General features: G+C 43.6%; 1 protein-coding gene across 17 annotated transcripts in view; it reads left to right on the top strand.

The window, feature by feature from the left end:
- The window catches only part of OBSCN (obscurin, cytoskeletal calmodulin and titin-interacting RhoGEF), a 200,245-nt gene that overhangs the window by 48,603 nt on the left and 127,164 nt on the right, over window positions 1-24,478 (top strand). For all 17 annotated transcript variants that reach the window (XM_054190395.1, XM_054190392.1, XM_054190391.1 and 14 more), the window contains exons 14-32: window positions 448-717; window positions 1,841-2,116; window positions 2,604-2,879; window positions 4,077-4,352; window positions 4,838-5,113; window positions 6,137-6,412; window positions 7,213-7,488; window positions 8,628-8,894; window positions 9,390-9,659; window positions 9,889-10,152; window positions 14,606-14,872; window positions 15,684-15,796; window positions 16,522-16,675; window positions 18,070-18,231; window positions 18,735-18,839; window positions 19,504-19,770; window positions 20,429-20,698; window positions 21,760-22,026; window positions 23,484-23,750. In XM_054190395.1, the coding sequence (XP_054046370.1) occupies window positions 448-717; window positions 1,841-2,116; window positions 2,604-2,879; window positions 4,077-4,352; window positions 4,838-5,113; window positions 6,137-6,412; window positions 7,213-7,488; window positions 8,628-8,894; window positions 9,390-9,659; window positions 9,889-10,152; window positions 14,606-14,872; window positions 15,684-15,796; window positions 16,522-16,675; window positions 18,070-18,231; window positions 18,735-18,839; window positions 19,504-19,770; window positions 20,429-20,698; window positions 21,760-22,026; window positions 23,484-23,750 (4,599 nt within the window). The remainder of the gene's footprint in view (window positions 1-447; window positions 718-1,840; window positions 2,117-2,603; window positions 2,880-4,076; window positions 4,353-4,837; window positions 5,114-6,136; window positions 6,413-7,212; window positions 7,489-8,627; window positions 8,895-9,389; window positions 9,660-9,888; window positions 10,153-14,605; window positions 14,873-15,683; window positions 15,797-16,521; window positions 16,676-18,069; window positions 18,232-18,734; window positions 18,840-19,503; window positions 19,771-20,428; window positions 20,699-21,759; window positions 22,027-23,483; window positions 23,751-24,478) is intronic.

The following is a 24,478-nucleotide window of genomic DNA, read 5'->3' as shown; positions in this document are numbered from 1 at the left end:
TATGAGGACGGTGCTAGCAAATGAATGATCCTGCCTGGACTATGGCCTGTTTACTGTGAATATTCAGCCCAGTCTTTTCTGCGAGTGAACAGGACATGTCCTGCTTCCCCAGGAGAGCCCATCCTGCTTGGCCTGCAGAGAGTGACAGTACAGAGTGTGTATGGGAAAGCTGATGTAAGCCTAAGGACCCGGCATGGCAGTTCTTGCTGCCCAAATGAGCAGCAGCCAGAAGCTGTGCCATCTGAAAGCAAGCTGTTCCTGCCAGTGTTCCTCAAGCATTTGCTTCGCTCTGACTCTATCAGCCTTTTTAATTTTATAGCTGCTTTATTTAAACTGTAATCTACCAGGTGGTCTCCCATCGAAAACCCAATACCATATGGTCTTGGAGGCAAAGTTTTAATTTTCATGGGCTTTTTTCCAGTTTTTTCCTTCTTTCCAATCTTGCAGATGATGTGTTCGAACACAAAGACAAAGTGCAAAAAGAGGTGAAGGCAGTGCTGAAGGAGAACACCACGCTGAGCTGCGAGGTGGCCCAGGAGAAGACCGATGTGAAATGGTACAAGGAAGGCAAACTGATCACCTCGAGCAAGAAGTTCAAGGTGGAGTCGGAGGGCAAATCACGTCGTCTGGTGGTGAGTCAGATGGAGAAGAAAGATGCTGGGGAGTACACCTGCGAGGCTGCTGGCCAGAAACTGACCTTCAAGATTGATGTTGTAGGTGAGTGAATTTGCTGCATCTCTGGTTTACATCCTGAAAAAATTGAAGGAAAGCAAAGCTTTGTGGCTTGGCAAATTCCATCTCAGCAGACAGTGATGGAGCCAGCATTTAAATTCTACCTGTTTACTCATGTGGTTGTGTTCAAACTGTTAGGTCTGTCTCCTTTCTTTGAAAACTAAGAATGCATTTCCATACCCCAAGCCCAGGACAGGCTGAGATTGTTGGGGAATTTCCCTGGCAATACGGTGGAGATGCGCTGATAGCAAAATGAGAATTCAATAATTGCAGGAGAAATTAAAGGACACACAAAATCTTCTGAGCACAAGCGTTCTCTTGTGAATGCTCCTTCCTTTAATAAAGCATGTTTTTATTAGGAAGGATATTTTATTATGGCCTTTGCAAGCTAAAAGGAAATACTAGAATTGGTGTCAGAAGCCGTAGCTGAGGAAACCACGTCTCTTCACCATGACATTAGCAAGAACAGGATTTAACCTTGACACGTCCCTCAGTTGGATCTCGATAAATTTAAGGCAAAATGAGGAGTTCATATATGAAATTGCCTTTTTTGATTCTGGCATGGTGTAGTGCGAATAAAATACCCTGGGGGTTGGCTACTTTTCATTCCTTAGAGAAAGATACTTCTGGGATGATGATATTCGGAGCATTTGGGAAATAAAGATATAGACACAGAATAGGCTCATAAAGTTTGTTTCCCAAAACTGGATTTGCTTTTGCTGGCAAAGCAAACTGCAGCTCTTGGGTTGTTTGGATAATTTAATGCTTGTCCTCTTACAGCAAATAGACTTCTAACAGACTGCATCCACGGGTATGCTGCTGGGCTTCGGGATATGTGAAATTCTTTTCTCCAGAATTTGGAGAATGATAGTGGTGGAAATGAAAGCAGCTTTGGGGCCATCTATGTGGCCTTGGACTACCAGTAAAGGAGTCCTTCACTGGCACTGGATGTTATTGAAATGTTAACATTCATTGACAGTGTTGGCAGGGAATGTGAACGGGAAATCCATCTTCAGCACCACAATCCAGAGACTAATGTGTGCATTTGGGAAGGGGCGTATGTGTGAAAATAAATTTTCTGAATCTGCTCCTCTACCCTTAATTCCAGAGGCAGAAGATGCTTTCATCAACAAGGAGAAGGTGCAGAAAGAGGTGAAAGCTGCACTATCAGAAAATGCCACCCTGAGCTGCGAGGTTGCCCAGGAGAAGACCGATGTGAAATGGTACAAGGAGGGCAAACTGATCACCTCAAGCAAGAAGTTCAAGGTGGAGTCGGAGGGCAAATCGCGTCGTCTGGTGGTGGGTCAGGTGGAGAAGAAAGATGCTGGGGAGTACACCTGCGAGGCTGCTGGCCAGAAACTGACCTTCAAGATTGATGTCCCAGGTGAGAGAAGATTCTTTGGCACGGCCTTCCTATCTCTGCAATATTTAGAAAAATGAATATGGTTATATATTTTCTGGGTAAAACATTATAAAAACCCTTAAAACAGGGAGCTCCATCCTTGAAAAACTTTGGGAGCCACACAAAGGTGGCTGTAGGAGCAGGGTTGTGAAAAGGAACATACTGATTGCACACCTCCATCCCCACATGTTGGTGCAAGCAGAACAACTCAGCAATGCAGCTGATTCTCAGTGGATTTCAGAGCAGGGTCAAGGTGAAAAGTGGCAGGGTGTCTGCCCAATGTTGGCATGTAAAACCCAAAGCAAAACAGAAAAACTCACCATAAAGCAGTTTGAATGTTCTACCAATAGTTTTTGATGTGTATTGTCAAGTCAGAGGCTTGGTTTCCAGTGTTACCTGTAAGCCATGACAAGTTGTGATTGCACAACTCCACATCTTGGAGACATTCTGAAATTCTCTCTCTTTCCAGAGCCAGAAGTTGTGTTTACGAACAAGGAGAAGGTGCAGAAAGAGGTGAAAGCTGCACTATCAGAAAATGCCACGCTGAGCTGCGAGGTGGCCCAGGAGAAGACCGATGTGAAATGGTACAAGGAGGGCAAACTGATCACCTCGAGCAAGAAGTTCAAGGTGGAGTCGGAGGGCAAATCGCGTCGTCTGGTGGTGGGTCAGGTGGAGAAGAAAGATGCTGGGGAGTACACCTGCGAGGCTGCTGGCCAGAAACTGACCTTCAAGATTGATGTCACAGGTGAGAGAAGATTCTTTCTCCCCTCCTTCCTATGTCTAGATTATTTAGAATAATGAATATTTTTTTATAGGAGTTTTTCCTCTTACGCTTCAAATTTTTGGAGAACGTATTTGGGGTGGCCTGGCTCTGATTGAGAAATGGGACAGAGTTATAAATACAGTTGTATTTATAGCATCTATGTAAAACTTGATAAAAACCTTAAAACAGGGAGCTCCATCCTTGAAAAACTTTGGAGCTACCCATCACTGGAGGAACAGGGCCGTGGAAAGGAAGGTACTGATTGCACATCTCCATTCCCACATGTTGGTACAACCAGAACAATTCTGCAATGCAGCTGCTTCTCAGTGCATTTCAGAGAAGGGTCATGGTGCAGAGCCGTTGGCTATCTGCTTGATATCAGCACTCTTCCTTCTCTTGGAAGAGCTTATTTCAGCCTGGGGGTTGGATGTGATAATAAGACGTGATATATATTAAGGTCTCTAAGGCATCAGGTAAATGGCAAATAGGGAAAGAGTGTGTCATGGAGACTCATTTCAGAAGCATCACCCTGCTGGGGCTGTAGTGTAGGAAAATGGATTTAGCTTTCCAAATCCCTGCCTCCTGATGTGTTTGCTGGTGGGCTGACTAACGTGTCTACTGGAGAACCAGGGGGATTTCACCACTTTGGCGTAAGAAAATGAGATGGGCAATAACACTGTCCTAAACATGCAAGTCTTGGTCTTAGCACCCTTTGCACTGAAGAAAGTTACCTAGTGCCAGTAGGACAGTAATGGTGGCAGACACAACTATTGGGAACAAAAGGAATCAATGATATGGGGCTGTGACACAGTAAGGGAGAGTTTCTCCCAGTAAGAATTCATTAGTTTGCACTCAACTTCAAGTAAAATATATCTTGCCTTGTCTGGGGCCTGCCATACAAATAATCCAGGTGATCTCCTAGCTTGCTGCCATAAGTATACTAATCTTAGTGTGATTTGTGACAAAGCAAAAAAAAAAAAGCTTCTTTCAGGAAAAAAAAAAGACAACAAAAGAAAATAAACACAAAAATACTTACCATGGAACAGTGTGTGTGTTCTTCTAAGAACTTTAAATGTGTACTGTCAAGTCAGAGGCTTGGTTTCCAGTGTTACCTGTAAGCCATGATAAGAGGATCATGCAACATCATACCCTGGAGACGCTCTGAAATTCTCTTTTCAGAGCCAGAAGTTGTGTTTACAAACAAGGAGAAGGTGCAGAAAGAGGTGAAAGCTGCACTATCAGAAAATGCCACGCTGAGCTGCGAGGTGGCCCAGGAGAAGACCGATGTGAAATGGTACAAGGAGGGCAAACTGATCACCTCGAGCAAGAAGTTCAAGGTGGAGTCGGAGGGCAAATCGCGTCGTCTGGTGGTGGGTCAAGTGGAGAAGAAAGATGCTGGGGAGTACACCTGCGAGGCTGCTGGCCAGAAACTGACCTTCAAGATTGATGTCCCAGGTGAGAGAAGATTCTTTGGCACGGCCTTCCTACCTCTGCAATATTTAGAAAAATGAATATGGTTATATATTTTCTGGGTAAAACATTATAAAAACCCTTAAAACAGGGAGCTCCATCCTTGAAAAACTTTGGGAGCCACACAAAGGTGGCTGTAGGAGCAGGGTTGTGAAAAGGAACATACTGATTGCACACCTCCATCCCCACATGTTGGTGCAAGCAGAACAACTCAGCAATGCAGCTGATTCTCAGTGGATTTCAGAGCAGGGTCAAGGTGAAAAGTGGCAGGGTGTCTGCCCAATGTTGGCATGTAAAACCCAAAGCAAAACAGAAAAACTCACCATAAAGCAGTTTGAATGTTCTACCAATAGTTTTTGATGTGTATTGTCAAGTCAGAGGCTTGGTTTCCAGTGTTACCTGTAAGCCATGACAAGTTGTGATTGCACAACTCCACATCTTGGAGACATTCTGAAATTCTCTCTTTCCAGAGCCAGAAGTTGTGTTTACGAACAAGGAGAAGGTGCAGAAAGAGGTGAAAGCTGCACTATCAGAAAATGCCACGCTGAGCTGCGAGGTGGCCCAGGAGAAGACCGATGTGAAATGGTACAAGGAGGGCAAACTGATCACCTCGAGCAAGAAGTTCAAGGTGGAGTCGGAGGGCAAATCGCGTCGTCTGGTGGTGGGTCAGGTGGAGAAGAAAGATGCTGGGGAGTACACCTGCGAGGCTGCTGGCCAGAAACTGACCTTCAAGATTGATGTTACAGGTGAGACGTATCTTGTCTTAATTACAGTAGAGGATAATAAAATAATACATGTAATAGCTATTACACAAAGGCTCTGTTGCAATAGTCTGGGCTTTTTTTGCACCCTGTATTGTTGACCTGATTTTCTGTACCTGATTGCCTAGACTTGTAGAAATGGGAATATTTGGCTCTAGTATGGCACAAAAGCCTATCTCAGTCTGTGTATATAATAATTGTAGAGGTAAATGTAATATAATTATTATAATAATATTCAATATATTATTCAGATCTCTTGTGTTTCTGGGATCTTAAGGGTTAATTCCTGTGCCCTGAACCTCTTGAAAGGAAAGAACCATTCAAAAATCGATTTCTTATTAGACCTACGATCCCATTTCTGAAAACTGAGAGGCTGGAATATGCTTTTCATTTGCAATTTCATCAGGAGCACTCATCAAGATGGGCTTAAAACTCAGCACTTTTTTTGAATTTGTGCTGTTGTGTGTTTGACACCTCAGCCTTCTCAGATGCCTTACTACTTCTGCCAGGTGCTACATCTCCCTTTGTCGTGAAAGACTCCAAGCAATTGGTCTTTTGGAACAGGTTTCACAAGGTGCCCAAGCAGCTTTAAGCATGTCCTAAAAGGAGTGATGAAGCTGCAAAAAACCTCGGGTACCTTGCCAGCCATGATCCTGGCCTTCCTGAGCACGCAAGGGAGATCCTAGCTCCTTTGTCCCTTTGAAAGTCACATTTGTGACAGTGGAAGAGACCATGAAGAGTCTATTCCAGAAGCCCGTAGTGCTATAATTGTGACCTTGACTTTTCACTATAGGTCTTAAGTAAAAGGAATTTGAGAGCTTTTGGTGATATGCAGGACAAGATGTGCTTTGGGAACATCGGAATTAGGTAACACAGAAGGGTAGCTATTGCCCAGTGAAGCTTTGGCAAGTGGCAACCTAAACATTTTCCAAACATCTGCACAGAAACCTGTAAGACTGATCTCATTTTAATCCCTCAATCAATATTTTCTTCTTTTTCTGCATTCAGAGCCAAAACCTGCATTTATAAACCAGGAAAAGGTCCAGAAGGAGGTGAACGCTGTCCTGACAGAAAGTGCCACCCTCAGCTGTGAGGTAGCACAGGACGCAACCGAAGTGAAATGGTACAAGGATGGAAGACTGCTCGTTTCCTCTAGAAAATTCAAAATAGAAACTGTGGGCAAAACCCGGCGCCTGGTTATAGAGCAGCTGGAGAAGAAAGATGCTGGAGAATACACCTGTGAGGCTGCAGGCCAGAAGCTGACCTTCAAGTTGGAACCAACTGGTGAGTGTTCACTTTGAGGTGCTAAGCAGCAGTCTGGGTGGCTTAGAGGAAAACTGGATATTCCCTACCCAGCGGCCACTTCCCTTGGAGCAAGATTAGTGAACCACATCACACATTAATTTGGCTTTTTTAATCTAGCAGTGTAGAGGTGAGAAATCTGGCTGAAGACTTATTTTGGCTACGGAAATGCTGCGTAGTTTTTTGCTTATCTCCTTTGCACCCCCCTTCACCCAACCTGCTTCTGTGGTGGGGGAGCTGAAAGTGGGAACGTTTGAAGAGCAGCAATAGAGCTGTGGAGAAAGGTGACTAAGAAAAGCTTGTTGTCTGCTGCGTGTGCCCCAAAACTGCTGCACGAGACAGAGAAGAGGCCAAGAGAAGGGTAGTAGAGCAAACAGAAAACAGGCCATATATTCAGGTTTAGCACTTTAATATTTCTTCTTAATTTATTCTAAAATCCTAAAAATGGGAGAGGAAAAATTATACAGGGGTTTTTTTTGTTTGTTTGTTTTTTCCCTAAGAAACAAGCTTTTTGTGGGCAGCAGATAAAATGTATATTTGTATTTCCTTTCCCTTGCTTCTCTTCTAAGCAAAAGCTCTGGGTTACCTGACAGATCATGTTAATTCTCTCCGCTCAGCACAAGACTATACCAGGCACAAATATTCAGCCATATTCCCCGGGTCATTACAGATTATGGATGAGCTGGTGGTGTGAGTCATGAAGACAAAGCAATAGAAAGTTGCTGTGTATTAAGGATTTGAGCATTAAGTTTATAGTTTTCCTATTTTAATATTTTTCCTAGAACCAGAGGCTAAATTTGAAAAGAAAGTTATCCAGAAAGAGCCTCTCGTTGTTCAAGAACATGAAAGTGTCACACTGACCACTTCAGTAACGCCTGAAGCTGCTGTGGTGAAGTGGTTCAAGGATGGAACAGAAATCAAGGCGAGCAAGAAATATGAGATCAAGAGTGAGGGGGCATCCAGGACCCTGACGGTGAACCTGGCTGAGAGCACAGACACCGCCGTCTACACTTGCCAGACAAAGAGCGACAAGCAGGAATTCAAAGTGCAGGTGAAAGGTGAGCAGCGAGCAGCACACAGGTTATGTCCCAATCCAACAGCTACATTTCCCTCATGGTAGGGTGGAGGTGAGGTCCAAACTCTAAAACTGTTCCAACCTCAAGGCTTGAGTTGCTGCTGTCGCTGCTGTGGCTGCCCCACCATTGGCCAGCAAAGTTCTGCGTCCAAATACCCTATTTTTGTCCTTTGCTGGGCACTCAGGGGAGCAAGGAAGCCTACGATGGGTGCTTCTCCTGGCTTCTGCTCCCGACTATCAACATGCTGTTTCTGTCTCCTCCTAACGCAGTAACTGGGGCACAGGCAGAGCCTCAAGTCTTCCCTAGTCTGCTCACTAGCATGACAAAACTGATGAGGATCTAGGGGGATGTTGCGTGAGGAGATCTGTGAGTTAGTCACATGGGGAAACAGGACCTGAATTGTGTCCTCCTCTGTTCCTGGGATGGTGCACCTGGGATGCCGTTCCTTAGTAGGCTGAGGGTATAAACTGACAAGAAGGATGAAGTACAGCTGGTCCACAGGTGGAGATGATGGGGTGATGTCCAAGAGCAAAGGCCTGCTCCTTTCTCTTCAGACACCCAAACTAGAGATGTTTGCAGCTGAGATGCACCCACTGAACTCCCTTTGACGTCATGGCAGAGAGCAGCTGCTAATAGGTCATGGTACTTCCGACTTATTGAAATGTCTCCTTCAGGATGAAAGAAATCACACCGTGGATTTATCTGACTCCATTGGCTGTGCCTTTAGTGACAGAAGACACAAAGGTGGCTGGGGCTTATGCATCTGTACAGATCTTTTACGCTTTGTCAGACAAATCAGGCTCTGATGTAAAAACACCACATGGTCTCATCATGAAAAATATTAGAAAGAAAGGAAGGCAATACCCAATCTTTCTTTAAGACACTGTTCTTGCTTTACAGAATGATAGTGATATTAAAATACCATGTCAAAGGAATCTCCCTAAATTTCTACCTTTCTGGGTTCTTTTTGTCTACCCTGATCCCCATATAAGTTCTGGAGTTAGGTTTTTTATTTCTTTAATTATTATTATTTTTTTTTAAAGTTGTCCAGAACCAGTTTCTTGGAACAGGTTTCTTCTCTTTCGCCCTTTCTTATCATTTTTCCTTCTTCTGCCTCTCAGAAATCCCAGTGAAGTTTGCCAAAAAACTGGAAGCTGTTAATGCCGAGATTGGAGGCAGCGTCTCTTTGACCTGCGACGTGAGCCATGCCAAAGGGAAGGTGGTGTGGCGCAGGAATGGAGTTGAGATCAAGCCCAGCAAGCGTTTCCAGATTCGTGAGGAAGGTGTCAAACGAATCCTGACAATAACAGGGATCCGGGCTGAGGATGAGGGAGAGTACTCCTGCGAGTCCAGAGATGACAAGAGCAGCATTACCGTCACCCCCAAAGGTATGTCTCTAATGGTGTCCATGTAGGGGGATCCTTGGGATTTGTCCTCAACTATAACAACTGTGCAAAGCTGAGTTTTTTCATGTGTTTGTGCTGTCTCCTGTGTTGATTAAAAAAAATACAAAACTCCACTCTCTCTCTCTGAATGTCACTGGAACCTCTGTTTGTGAAGAACATAATGATTTCGTGACCTGTTGAACTCCGGTCTCTTAATATGTGGGCAAACTGACCTTCATCTTGCATTTGAGGCTGGAGTTAATTATGCCAAATCTAAGACAGGATTTTTCCCCCCTTCTTTGTTTGCCTAGCTCTTCTGGCCTCTTTATACAAAACTTACCCAGCGATGGGAAATATGATGATCCGCTATTGCGATCACTTATTTTAAGTAATAAAAATTGATGGTTTTGATAAAGTCATTGAATCTTTTGGCTCTTTCAAGGTGTTCATGCCATGTCTCAAAAACACGCTCCTAAATGTTTTATTCCTATCCATCAGCTCCCAGAGTGGTGAAATTCATTACGAGCCTCAACAGCGTGGTCTCTGAGGAAGGGAAAGAGGCTGTGTTCAAGTGCACCGTCTCTCCCAGTGATGCTGTGGTCACTTGGCTCAGGAACGGTGTCAAGATTGAAGCCAGCGAGAAGTATGTGATCTCGCAGAAGGACACCAACCACAGCCTCACCATCACTGATCTGACGCTGGAAGATGCAGCCGAAATCTCTGCCGATGCTGAGGGTGTAGAAAGCACAGCCAATCTCAGAGTACGAGGTAAGAGGTAATAAAGGCCTTTAGGCTGCCACTGATGCTATGACCTATGCTGTTTTACGTGGCTGTGCTTTGATTGTTAGCAGTAGGCAAACCCTGCTTTTGTATCGTTAAATACGGGTGCCCAAAATGCACTGGGACTTGGAGATACATAAGCCACCATTTAAATTCTCTCCAAAAGCCTGTTTTCTGGATCCTCTACATTCTTACTAATATTTTTCTCCTTTGGCAGAGGCCTCAATCTCATTCAAGAAGAAACTGGAGCCCAGAACAGTTGAAGAGAGGGACACAGTGACCTTGGAGGTAGAGCTGACCAAGCCTGCAGAGGTGAAGTGGATGAGGAACAGCATTGTACTGAAACCCAGTGAAAAAATAGAGATCAAAACTGAGGGAACAAAGCATACCTTGGTGGTTAAGGACATCTCCTTTGCAGACAGGGGCTTCTACTGCTGTGAGAGTCCTGATGACAAGACCCAAGCCAAGATCAATGTGGAAAGTAAGTTGAATGATCACCAGTTCTATATATACCTTGGACAGGGTTTGAAGGCAGATTCTGGTGTCTTCCATTATCGTAATGGCCACTGCCACCCCCACCTGCCATGGGGACACAGGGACACAACATGGGCTTGGCCACCATCAAATGACTGAGAGGAGGTGGAAGCAAGGGCAGCGAACAGAGAACAGCTGGCTGATTCTTGTTGCCTCCATCTCATCCCTCCAGCTTTCAGTGATGCTGTTGACCATTAAGCTTCTTAGCTGGTTCTTCTCCTTCCTCTGAAATTTCTCATTCTGTTGTACACTGTTTTTTTTTTTCCTTTGTATGGCTTTTAGCAAACCGTTCCCTCTTCAGCCATCCATTGCCCTAATTCTTCTCTGAAAGCCACCTCTTTCAGAATGTCTCTTTATATTCAGTCAGGGTTAAAAAAACCTACAAAAGCAAATTTTCTATCTGAGGGTGCTGCCCTTTCAAATAAGCTAATGGTGTCTCAGCTCTAGCCCTGTACTTCTGTCCTTTTTCCTACATCCTTTTGTCATGATTGTTAAGGGATAGATGGAGACAGGGTTTAAGCACTTAAGGACTGTCTAATTTTGTTTGTAAAGCCCCTGACACCAATTGGTGCTGTGTAGGTCATAAATAATAGGTAAGGAAGGACTTGATAACAGACTTCAAGTACATAAAAGGCTGTTATAAAGTGGGAGGGAACAATCTGTTCTCCATGTGGAGATAACGACAGGAAATAATGGACTTCAATTGCAAAGAGAAAGATCCAGGTTATACAATAAAAAAGCTTTTTAATGGCTGGACAACTGAATATGTTGTCTGGAGAGGTTTTGGAGCCTCCATCATGGGTTTAAGAAAAGGTTGGTGAAATATCTATCTGGGATGACGTAAAGAGCTGAGTGTGTCCTAGAGCGGGAGAGAAGGACTAGATGATTTTTCTAGGCCTTATCAGCCTTATAATGTTGTAGTCTTTTGATGGTATCAAAGATATCCAAATTTAATGTCATACTGCTTCAAACAGAGCAGGGTTTGTCAAATCACTTTCATGCACTGCTAAGACAGCTTCATCTTCAAAATCTTCCTGGCCGACAGTTGTCAAAAACCCACTTATTTATCATCCTGATATGGGGAGTAATCGCTTTTATTGGTGATTGCTCATCCTTTTTTCCAAACTGAATAGCTCTAGAGAAAAACAGACATTACCAGTGACTAGCAGCTGGTAGATCAGGCTTGGGTTCGTGCAGCCTAAACCTAGCGCATCACTTTCAGCCCCTTCTGTAGCCAACAGGGAGAACGAGACCTCCAGAGAGTGTTTTAAGTCTTAGATGTGCTGAATTACATTCTGGGGCGTCTTTCTGAGTATTCAAGAAAGCATGGGTGATTACAATCCTGATTTAGAACTAGATTCAGGTTTACTGTCTCAGTTAAATGGGATGAACTGGGTCCACAGGAGAGAAAGAAATATGGCACTTCTGTGGTCACAATATTTTGGAAGAATGCAGCTCAGTATGGGGCAGTTTTCTGCTCGATCCTCTTCCACATGTTGTACCCCAAGGCATTTTTTTCAAACTCTGCGTGATACTCATTTTGCCTCCAGCAAGATGTTTCAGCAGTTGGTTGTAGATTCAGCTACACTTGTTTTTAGGCACTGACTGTTGCTATAGCCACGTGGTAAAACCAAAAAATGAGGGAACAGTGTTTATGTAGGAAATAATTGAGTAGTTCTGACAGCTGCCAACAGTATTTTTGTGCAAGGTGAGTTGTGTAAGCAAAATTGTGTGTCTGTCTCTGGTTTGTAAGCTTCCTATTCTGGTGGAGAGAAGGGATTTTGGTTTGTGCTTTCCAGGCACCCAGCTGCATTCTCATCACTTACGCTTAGTGTCACTCTAAAAAGTAGCTCCTCTGTTGATGAACTGAGATGGTTTCACGCAGTGATGGAGACTCAAGATGACTCGAGAGGGATCGTGACTAAAAAGGGGAATCGGCTCATCGTAATAGGGAATTCTTTTTGCATATGATGATCCAAGCCTTAGTCACGAGATACAGCAGAAAGGGGATGTATACAAGAATCTCGCTAGTCTGTATGTACTCTGCATCCGAGTCCTCCAGCTGAGATGGCACCGAGCTCTCACGCTGCTTTACAGCCAAAGCAAGACTCTAAAAGTAGAAGTCTAAAATTATGCTCCATTATTTTTTTTTTTTGGCATCTAAGCAAAAGGCCTCTTTTTAGTAGAATGTTTTAGAGCTTACATTGAGGTCAGCAGATGTTCTTTAGATGCTCATAGTCAGGGGAATTGAGCTGATGTTATCTGGTGCCCACCCTTAGACTAAGAAGCCTGATTTCAAGAACCTTTTTTAAAAAAAATACCAAGCTGGACTGATGCTGTTCGGTTTGAGATTGCTTTTGGAGCGAGGTAAATAAGGAATAGCTATATGAAAATCAGTTGATTTACTCCAGTATAAAAGTTGCTTCATCAAAAGATAAGCATCTGTTCTGATCTTAAGATGCCAGGAGATCCTAAAAACAACTGAGCTGATCAAACCGATAACATATCTGGCTGAATATCAATTTTCAGTTGTGGCCAGGAGGAGATGTTTGTGGAAGACTTAAGTAAGTAATGGGTAAAGTGGTGGTTCTTCTGATACACCTCTAAGCTTTCAGCAGGGAAAAGCATAATTAGGTCAAATAATTATAGCAGAAATTATACTGGGAACAAGAGTATGAAATTTGAAATCTCTGGACACAAAATATTGTGTATTAAAATAAATCCTGTAAAAGTTCTACCATTCCCCAACTGTTGAGGCTTTATGACAATACCTTTGAGAAGTGATTTATTTTTTTTTTCCATCCTACGTACAACAGCAGATAAGAATATATGCAGGAGGCCACTTACTGAGTTTGAAATTGCTATGCTATTTAGTTAATGTTTTTGCAAGTCCATTTCGCTATCTCCTTGGAATAACTTCAGTTTGATGCTTGCTCCGTTCACTGTTTGATTAAGCTAGGGGAAAGGCCAGACAGAGAGAGAGCAGGTACGCTCTGCTCAGTTTAGAGAATGAGGTACCCTGGGGGGGTAGGAACTGGCCACGACATGAGATCAAAAATCAGGGAGTGATGCAACTTCTAGTGAGCAAAGCCAGGAGAGCCGGTGTATTAGTTTGGGAAGCAAAGAACAAGCTGCTGGAAGTGACTGTACTTCCCTCATTTGTCTGGGTCAAGACATGTCCTTGGGGCAAATTTGGGCTTAAGTGGACGTGACCTCGGAGAAGGTCATGAGAGAGGAATCAGTGTGGTTTCCTTGAGAGAGAAATTGGACAGGACCCTGCAAAGGACGTGTAGGCTCCTCTCTAAACCTGCTGTGAGGTGTAACAAGCAACAGGGCGGACATGAAAGGTGTAAGGAGATGGCATTGCGTGGAGCCTGCTGCTGCACTCCCGGGGGCAACAGTACTCTGCTGTTAGTAAAGTGTGTTAATAAAGTCATAGTGTATTCATATAACCTCTGTGGGACCTTTGGAGAAATAGTTTGTTCCCCGTTGTCCTCCATGTGGTGTAAGGATAGGTGCCATCAGGAGTCGTTTGAGCCTCAGTCAGGCTGTGGTGTCCTCAGCCAAGGAACTGGGTCCAGGCCGTGACCACAGAACTGAGCCCTCAGCCCACTCCCGCTCAGGTTTGGGCTCAGATCCTGGCTGAATGTGGATTATCTCTGCTGAACAGGCTCTAGGAAGGTCGAAATATTCCCAGGGGACACAGGGTGTTGAAGGTTTTTGTGAATAATTCATGGCTTTGTAGAGGAATTTTTTTTTTGTTTTTTTAATTGACAACATGATTTCTTTTAAAGGTGAGACAAGTTTAAGTACTAAATCCATTTTACTGTCTCATAGGGCACTGATGTCTTGTAGTAGAAATAGGTAATATTCACCCAAAACATGGATGCATTTTTCCCTAAACCTTAGAAGGTGTCAGAGCACTTCACACCTTATCGTGGATTTTTTTTCCCTTTTACTAAAGCTTTCTCCTTTCCTCGCTGCTTCCTTCGCTCCCTTGTTTTATCCTTGTTGAAAAGCTGAACAGTATTGTTCGTTCATTCTTGCTCTGTGTTCTCTCTATTATCATCTTCTTTCTCTTGAATCGTGCCTGCAGAATGAGGATTTTCAGCAACATCTCTCCTGCTGTACAGCACAGGGATCTTGGTCACAGTGTAAATAAAACGGTGTTATCTTCTTCTAGAGTGTTTCTTCCTGATGGTGGTTGATGACCACCTCACCCAGCACAGGAATGCCCCTACTCCTCTTATTTCCTGTAAAAGTGGTTGTTTAATTGGCAGATACCAATTAATTGGTAGGTACCCTCATGAGGAATATGGAAATAATCTGTTTTGGAAGTCCTCAGGCTGTTTTATGGCTGTTGGTGTGATATCTCCAACTTGTCCCTGTTGTTTTTCCAGTGAGGCAAATCAAGCTGGTGAAAGGTCTTCAGCCTCGCGAAGTCTCCGAGAAAGGGACCGTCACCTTCGAGGTGGAGGTGTCGCATGAGGACGTGGAAGGGACCTGGCAGAAGGATGGTGTTCGGCTGAAGCCTGCACCGAATATCAGTATTGGTGTCCTGGGGAAGAAACATTCACTGACTCTTTCTTCGGTGGCTCTTGAAGATGCAGGACTCTTCTCCTTCAAAGCAGAGGGCATCCATTCATCAGGGAGACTCACTGTGACAGGTACTCAGGCCCTGGTTGGTGTGGGACACCGTTGTCTTCTCTTGACCCAGAGAGCAAGCTTTTAAGAGGGCAACAAGCTTTCCTTGTAACTGCAAGGAATGTTAAACACTGGACCATCACCAGTAACTGGACATCAGTCCTTCTAATGTCAACAGGATTATTGTAACATCATTGTCCACAGAGCAAATTGTGATCATGTGCTCAAAACAATATGATTTTGTTTTCACAAGTTTTACTAAACATGGAAGCTAGGCTCTGCCTTTTTGAGGTGCTGGAGCATGTCCAGAGAAGGGCAACAAAGCTGGTGAGGGATCTGGAGCACAAGTCCTGTGAGGAGCAGCTGAGGGAGCTGAGATTGTTCATCCTGAAGAAGAGGAGGCTCAGGGGAAACCTCCTTGCTCTCTACAACTACCTGAAAGGAGGGTGTAGCCAGGTGGGGGTCGGTCTCTTCTCCCAATTATCAGGCAATGGGACAAGAGGAAATCACCTCAAGTGGCACCAGGGGAGGTTTAGATTGAATATTAGGAAAAATTTCTTCACCAAAAGGGTTATCAAACATTGGAACAGGCTGCCCAGGGAAGTGGTGGAGTCCCCATCCCTGGAGGTATTTAAACGATGGGTAGACGTGGTACAGAGAAGCATGGTTTAGTGCTGGTTTTGGCAGTGTTATATTAATGGTTGGATTTGATGATCTTAAAGGTCCCTTCCAATCTAGATGATTCTATGATTGTTGCTTTTGCCAGATGGTCCTGGAGACCTTATTCCCCACTAACTTGACCTTCTCTTTTTTTTTTCTTTTCTTTCTTTTCAGAATTGCCTGTGAAAATCAGCAAACCTTTGGTAGACATCAATGTAACTCAGAAGGACAAGGTCACATTTGAGTGTGAGCTGTCCAGGCCCAACGTGGATGTTAAGTGGTTCAAGGTACAGCACTTAACGGATAGTGGTGTCTTAATTTCTGACTTTTCTGGAAGGGAATGAGAGCCTTTAATTTCACTTCTAGGGGACGTGAGTCTGAGCCTTTGTTATACAGCGTTTAGTATTGCTCTCTTGTCCTTGTGTTCTTTTACTTGCCCAGTTCATTGCTCGTAGTATTATTTATTTACTGAGTGCATTTATCAGGTTGAAAGTTAAACTGCTCTTGAGTTTATGGTGAACTCCTGAGCTGTTGTTGCTCTGTGTTGATAGCAGTGCAGTCTTGTGCTGCACTTCACACCTAGCAGTTCTCACCCAGGATTGGGAACTGTGATTTAAGGTGAAGCCTCAATTCCCTTTGCACCTGACAGTCATTTCAGGGATCAGTTCAGGCATTTTGTAAACCTTCCTTGGGGCTCAGATCATACTTCCCTTAAATGAGGAAAACAGCATTTATTCAAGGTAATGTCTGAAGGGGCTTATTGTTAAACCTGTACGGTGCCTTAAGCCTTCAAATGGGGGTCTAAGGTCAACCAAAAGTTATGCGTGTTCTTCAGCCATTCCTGCTTCTTGCAAATTTTCCACTGTGCTGAAGTTTCAGCAGGTGTTCCAGTAAGCGCAGTTCCATTAAGTCCAATGAGACAGGTGAAGTAAGCACAGATCTGACTGTTTGCTTTGCTCGCTGCAAACGTAGAAGAGTTGATGGTGGTCTGGTTTGGCCTTTTCTCTTCTAGGATGGGAAGGAGCTCCGGCAAAGTAAAATGGTGGGGATTATTTCCCAGGGAAATAAGAGAAGCCTCATTATTCACAAGTGTGAATATGAAGACCAGGGAACCTATACGTGTGAAGCAGCTGAAGACAAGACATCAGCTACCCTAAAGGTTCACGGTATGTTTGACTAAAGCAGAAAATTACATCTACTGCAGTATTTTTGACTCCAAGGCAAGAAATGCTTTGTGGATGGTTTGTGTATTTCTCAATTACTCATTTTGGATAACTTTCTCTTCCTAGTGAGAAAGTGCTGGCAGGGTTGTCCTGTGTTTACTCTGTCCTTAGAGAGTAGTATTTTTGGAAGAGGTGCTAACTTGGTTTTCCATTTATCATAAGTGATTTCTGGTCTCTGGAATTGAAATGATGTTTCTAGATTTGCAAGTTATCAAATAGCAGACAGCCTGGCACAAAGCAGGGATTTAATGGCTGGTGCTGACATGGTCTTGGGTGGGACCTTCTGCCATTGTCACAGGGGGACTTTGCCTGAACAGGGACTGTAGGAGCCCTGGGTATGATCTCAAGAAGTGCCCTACTTTTATGTTATAAGTGCAAGGGAAGTGCCATGCTTTCTGAGTGCAACTCTCTTTTTTGCTCAAGACAGCTTTTCTCTCTGTGTGTTGCACTGTGCAACTGGTCAAGTCCCAAATGTATTTTGTCACCAGGCTCAGAAGCACCACAGCTTCTCTAGAAAAGCTAGTGATGAAGGCCTGCTGACTGAACGGTCTGCTGTGTCCTGGCAGATGTTATTTTCCAGAGGGACATCTGAAAAGACAGATCAGCTCTTTCTTATTGCTTACTAGATGCTGTCCTCATGTGGCCACTTGGGTTCAGCATGATCTTCATGTACATCTGTCCTGTTCCATTGTTCCGCTGAACTCCCCTTTTTCTCCCTGACTTTGCGACTGGGATGGGTTTCTATTTGAATGCTGGCTGTGGTTTGCGTCTGAGCTCTGCTCTGAGGCTGATCCAAGGTGTATCAAGGCCTTCCCTTGATAGGCAAAAGGAAAGAGCTGCAGTAGCACAGAAATATGGGTCAGTTCTGCCATAAGTTAGTCCAAAGCTGCAGAGGGAGAGGATTATGTGGAGTTCGGGGAACTCTGAAGAAAAGGTATCTCCTAGGTGGGACATGTGGCTGATGGAGTCAGAGGAGAGCATAGAGAACCATAGGAATGAGACAGGGTTATAGTGACATGAGAGATTGTAGCCTTGTGTTTAGTTTTCCTTTGCAGATTTTCTTTCATTAATATGCCTAACTTCTTTCAAAATCTGTATGAAGTTCCAGCATCCAAAAAATCCTCTTGCAGTGAGCTCCACTGTAGCTGGTAGTTCTACCTGTAGGTTCAAGCATAAAGTGTATTTACTGTGTTGAAGAGAGAAACTACCCGGGAAGGGAGGCTTGTCTAGAATAAAACACAATCCCAGGTTTTCCATGCAAGTATGCGGAAGGCAAACACACCACACTCAGTTATGGAGAAAACCCCAAATCAATATTTGTCTCTCTGATTTCACAGCCCGAGATATCAAGATTGTTAAACCACTGGAAGATGTGGAAGTGAATGAATATGAGAGCGCGTCTTTCGTCTGTGAGATTTCGCATGATGAGGTCCAAACCCAATGGTACAAAAATGACAACAAGCTGAAGGCTGCCGACAATATTAGAATGCGTCAAGATGGTAGGATGTAAAAGGGGGAATCTCGTTCTCAAATGGGGGTGGGTTGGAGTTAGGTGCTGGTAGGGGAGACTCGGCAGAAGGGTCTGTCCTCCAAAATCAGTTAAGAAGCTTCAGCAGAAAGTTCCCTTTTGTTTTGAGGCTGCAGCTAGGCTGGGACAGTCACATGGTGGGAACCATAATAAGGCAAATTTGGTGTCATCCCACCATCCCATGCTGCCAGCAGTGGGTGGGAATTTGTATCATCTGACAGTGGGTGGGGTCCTCTGTTTCAAGTCCTTTCCAGATGGTGGGGACCACACTCAACCAGCCCTTGGAGGATCTGAGGTTAGGTTATCTTTTTAGTACAGGGACGTAGCCATAGGGGAAGGGTCGGCGTTGCTGCCGTGAGAGCAGGTGGTGATGCACTGAAACCAGATGAATGATGCTCAACCTGGTGGTGTGCCTCAGAGAGTGAAGCTGTTTTGCTCAGGAGAAACTATGTCTGCTTGTGTCTCTGTTCTCAGGAAAGACCTATTCGCTGACTTACACGCGGGTCCAAGTCGAAGATGCAGCAGAGATCAAATTTGTAGCGGAAAAGGCAGAATCTCGTGCCCAGCTTACTGTAAAAGGTAATTATGCTTCTCATGCTAATACTGCTTAAGTGCTCTCATGTTACAAACCAAACAACTTCCTTTACTTTTAATGTCAAGAAGGTTAAACAAGACCTAGAAGTTTCAGGGAAAGAAAAATTCCTGCCTAACCTACTGAATGTGAAATATCAGCCTGGGAATTTACTTTTGCAGTTTATTTTCTCAGGGGTTTTGTACCTTAAGACATTAAAAGTCATGTTTGAACTTCAAGGGTCAAAAAGCTGTAGCTTGAGTTTCTCCTGCATTCTCTCTTTTTGGTGTAAATTTAAAAAGAATACAGCATCTCTTTTGTGTTTAACTTAAACAGTGTGATAAAGACAGAGGGGAGGAAGACATTGGAATTAACACACTGATGAGGAGCTCAGGAAATCTGAGATCAACCTCTGGCTCTGCCATGGCACTGCTGTGTGGTGTTGAGTAAATTACCTATTATCTCGGCAGTTCAGCCACTCAAGGGGGAAAATAGGGATAAAACGTTTCCCTTAATTAGCTCTTTACTTGCTGTGTGTTAGTTGAGTGCTTAGCGTAGCAGGGATTCCTGTCATCATCCAAATAACTGAACATAAAAGAAATATTGCTAATGAGGTTTTAATTGGCACCTTTCATGGAAACTGATTATTCCATCTTTTTTTACTCCTTTTAGAGCTGCCTGTAAAAATTGTGAAGCCTTTGCGAGATAAGATTGCTCTTGAAAAACATCGGGGATTCCTGGAGTGCCAGGTGTCTCGTGCCAATGCCAAAGTTAAATGGTATAAAAAGGACGTTGAAATTCACCCCAGTGAAAAATACGAAATTGTGAGCGATGGTGTCTATCGGAAACTCATCATCAACGATGCGGATTATCAAGATGAGGACACGTACACTTGTGATGCCTTTGATGACAAAAGCAGTGCTAATTTCTTTGTTGAAGGTAGTAAACCATTTTTTCCCCTTTAGGATGCACTGGTAGGAGGATTGGCCAATTCAAAAAGCCCTTGTCATTTACTTTGAAAACACAATAGCACTTAAAACTATTGTAATTCTGTGTTGAGTTCTTCTTGAATTCACTTGATATTGTTTATTTTTAGGGTGATAAGTTAGGGTGATAAGCAGGATCATCCTGTAAAATGAATATATGGTATATTCTCCTAAGGAAAGTGATAAAATTCCTGTTCCAGCGAAGCTGATCAGATGTGCTGGACAAAGTTTGTTGTTCAGGGAAAAGTTGCTGTAGCTAATCAGTCTCTTTCCTATTATCAACATCTGCATTTCAATGAAAGTTTTTTTTTTTTTCCCCATTTTATAGTGCCAAGTGTTTGATATCAGGATAGGAAGGTGGCCTTAGAAATAGGACTGGGAAACAGGAGATCCAGATTCTCCTGAGGCTTTCTTACAGTCTCACTGTCTGACCCGTGACCAGCAATATATGTTTATTTTTATGGAAAAAAAGAAAGGATGTTTTAAGGCATTTTGAGCCAGTAAGTGTAGTATTCAAATGCATAAAGAATGGCATGAGTGTACAGGATGCTAATGAAAGCGTTCTTTTGTGACTCCTAAATCCCTGCTTTATCATTCTATCCTTCATCCAGAACAATCCATTAATATCGTAAAGGAGTTGTGCGATGAGGATGTGACTGAGCCAGAAGAAGCCAACTTTGAATGTGAGATATCCATTCCATCCGTGAAACCGCCCAAATGGTCTCTACGTGGAGCAGTCTTACAGGCCGGCAGAAACATCGTCGTGCAGCAAGAAGGCACCATCCATCGGCTGACGATACTGAAAACCAGTGCTGATATGACAGGCACCATTCAGTTCTCCATTGGCAAATCAAAATCCACAGCAAACCTGCTTGTCAGAGGTAATGTGATACGGCCTGGGCTTGAATTAGATCATGAGAGATCCTCCCTCTCACAGTCCCTGGAAAGTAATTTTTCATACGTACTGCCTAATGTGCAGGCTCCGCTGGCTGGGGTCTTGGAAATGAATGTGTGCCTGGAAGATGTGCTTAGTTCCCAATTACGAGGTTTTGGGCACAATGCTGGATGCACTAAACAAGACAGCAATGTCTCAGGAAGGGATCCAATTAAATGAATTTGGAGTGCCTGATATTCCAATCTATTGAGCTAAGACTGGTGGTGTTTGTTTCTTTTCCTTGACTTTACCAGGGAGGACAAAACATGCGATTTGCCAGGAGAGTTTATTTTGTCCCATTTCTGAACTAGGCAAGTTTGATAGCTCATTTACTTAATCCATTTTGTCATTGACTTGATCTGGGACAAAGCTTCAGGGCTTTTTATCTTCTGCTGTCACCACAGTAAATATCTCCAGTTGCATCCTGAAGTCCTTGTTTTGTCTTTAATTCGCTTTTACTTGCATAAAGTCCTCAATTAGAGAGCGATTCAGTAAACACGGAAACCAGAACCGGACTATGCATTTGGTAGTTAATACACAGTATTATCTTACAAAACCCAGCATTCCCTGTAGATCGTCATGTCGGTTTAGCATCAAATCAGCTCTGTAACAGGAACCTATAGCATCCTCTGAGCAATTCACAAAACGGTTGTGAATGACATACATGAAATTAATTGGCATGAAATACAGATTAGAAACTTTCCTCTTCTTCGCATGTTGCGATAGGTCAAGGAGTAACGGTTTTAAAATAAAAGAGGGTAGATTCAGACTAGATATAACGAAGAAATTTTTTACAATGTGGGTGGTGAGGCACTGGCCCAGGTTGCCCAGAGAGGTGGTAGTTGCCCCATCCCTGGAAACATTCGAGGTCAGGTTGGACGAGGCTCTGAGCAACCTGATTAAGTTGTAGATGTCCCTGCTCATTGCAGGTGGGGCTGTTCTACATAGTCTTTAAAGGTCGCTTCCAACCCAAACTATTCTATGATTCTTTCCCAACCTACTTTGCAGATTACCACATACAGATTACCAGGAAGATGGAGGACAAGACAGCTCTGGAGCGCCATTCCGTCATCCTGTCTTGTGACTTCAGGCCTTCTCCAAAGGTCGTGAAGTGGTTCAAGGGCCACACGCCCATCGAGCCCTCTGAGAAGTACAAAATCAAGCGGGAGCAACATTCAGCAGAGCTCAAGATTTTGAAGGTGAAGCCTGAAGATGCTGGTGTGTACAAGTGCAGGGCTGGAAACGCCGAGACCGAAGCCACGCTGACTGTTGAAGGTACAAGTGCTTTGCAAGAGGGAGGCTTGCCTGTTGCAAAGATATAAGGAAGAAATGTTTTATGACGAGAGTGGTGAGACACCGGAACAGGTTGCCCAGAAAGGTGGTAGATGCCCCATCCCTGGAAACATTCAAGGTCAGGTTGGATGGGGCTCTGGGCAACCTGATCGAGTTGAAGAAGTCCCAGCGCAATTCGGGGGGTTGGACTAGGTGACCTTTAAAGGTCCCTTCCAACCCAAACTATTCTATGATACCTTTATGATTCAGTACTTTAATCTGGGTTTCTTTTCTTAAGTAGAGGTAGAGTCCCACAGTTCTCTTCTCCTAATTTTACGTAAATGCAATACCTTAAGTGAACTGTGCTGATATTCCATGATACGGAAACCCAGCGCTTGCCACAAAGCAGGTAATGCATGTGGAAGGGCACCATCTGGGTAAGGCAGAAATTCATGTGTCTTTCTCAGGGCACGTTATTTTCCGTTTCATCTGAGGAACTAGAAGTCTGGTACTTCTTGCTAAAAAATACCCTTTATGTTAAACTGCTACAGGCCTCTGATTCTGGTGATCTTGGTAGTGGTTTTAAATTCCTGGCCACTGTGTCAGCTTTTATATCTGCTATACATTTGTTATTCATAATGATGTTCTGCCTCCTCCTGGTATGGCACTATTTTCAGCCAGTTCTTCACCTCTGGTGAAACTGTAAGAAAAGATGATCATTGTGACACTTTCAGCAAGACTTGTAGGTGAGCCACTGAATGACTTCCAGAAGTCCAGAGAGCAGCTCTTGGTAAGAGTTTGGCCTTACAGAGGTCCATCCAAATGACAAAATGATTTAATACTCCCAAACCTTCCGCCGAGTTAGCTCGTCCTTGAGAAAACAGCATTTCATGAGTGGAGAAACTGCAAAGAGGAGCCTCTGGCCAAGGACTGTGAAAGAAAAGAACTCAGTCCTGTTGCTCCTGAGCTAAGCAACAATCCTGTTGCTTAATTTCTTTGTAGTTGCTGTTTGTCTTCAACCCACTGTCTTCATCTCATTCTCTGTGTTTTCCTGGCAGGGAGTCAGGGATAATTTAGTTATAAAGTGCATGTGTGTGGTATGGGCAGTGACAAGCACACAGGGATTAGAGCTCTGTGGGATACTTAGACGTCACTGGAATTTCATTACCATTTTAGAAAGAATTACTCATTTTTAAATTAAAAAGAATAAAAAAGCAAAAAAGTTTCATGAGTAAAAAAAGAGAGTCGAGGGCTCTAACAATATGGTCTTTTTAATGGATGTTTTTTTTGTTGGCCTAAATGCAGAGCCAAGTAAATGAAACGTAATGACCCACGGTGTGACAGGGTCAGAGACCAGACTAAACCATCTAATGAACTCTAAACACTATGAAATCTGTTTGTGGTAACAGTGGTGACGATTGATGGTAACAGTGGTGACGGTGTACCTTGGTTTCCTACAGCCCGCAACGTAGAAGTACTCAAACATCTGCAGGACGTGGAAATTGAAGAAGAGAGTTCCGCTGTCTTCTCCTGCGAGCTGTCCCATGACGATGAGGATGTGGAATGGTTCCTCAACGGCACCCTCCTTTACACCAACAATTTCAATGACATCAGGAATGTTGGCAATTGCTACACGCTGACGATGAAGCAGGTCAAGCCTGAGGATGCTGGCACAGTGACAATGAAGTCAGACAAAGTGTCAGAGAGCGCACATCTAAAGGTGATAGGTGGGTCATCATCACACCTTCCTGAATCTAAATTAGAGACACAAAGGAGCTATTATTTACCGTATCCATGGAGCAATCTGGCTCGTAAGCTTCACCCCTCTGGGGCCGAGTAATAAGTGTGCAAGGGCTTTCTTCCAATGTGAGTTTTTACTGTAGCTAATGATTTTTCTAAGGAAGACTGTTTTGGTCTCATGACAAAACTTTCCCTAGCTACTTGGCATCCTTTTTTTTTTTGTCATCAGGATAGTCTTGAGAGCAACTTCCTCTACTTGTAGGTCTCTTCAATGGTATATACTCTATAAACTGTTGTCTATAAGGATTTTTGTCTGCAAGAAGCTGAGTTCCAGGTGTGCCCTACCCTTGGAGGTACACTTTAGTTACATCAGTTCTGGAGTTGAACTGATTCAGCAAAGAGAAGACAGTTTGTGACTGTCCTTAATATGCCTTAAAGTTTAGCCACACATCTGGGTTACTGTGGTTTACCATGTTCTTGTGCATCAATTAAGCCACAGTATGTTGCATGAATTATTTTAGGTATGTTAGAAACACGAGTTAAAACTCTTACCAAAATTTCAAAATCACATTTTCTTTGTCGTAGTGATTTGTTATCTTAAATTAACTCCTTCGTGTATCTGGAAACACGAGTGGGAAATGTTCAGAGCCATTCTCTCGGAAGTCAGTCTGATGTCCTCCATAGCCTCTTGGAGAATAATCTCTCTGACTTCCTT

The sequence above is a fragment of the Rissa tridactyla genome, chromosome 2 (assembly GCF_028500815.1).
Source record: "Rissa tridactyla isolate bRisTri1 chromosome 2, bRisTri1.patW.cur.20221130, whole genome shotgun sequence".
In the NCBI taxonomy this organism is placed as follows: Eukaryota; Metazoa; Chordata; class Aves; order Charadriiformes; family Laridae; genus Rissa; species Rissa tridactyla.
The sequence above is the reverse complement of the archived record's forward strand: the minus strand, read 5'-3'. Positions and strand labels throughout refer to the sequence as shown.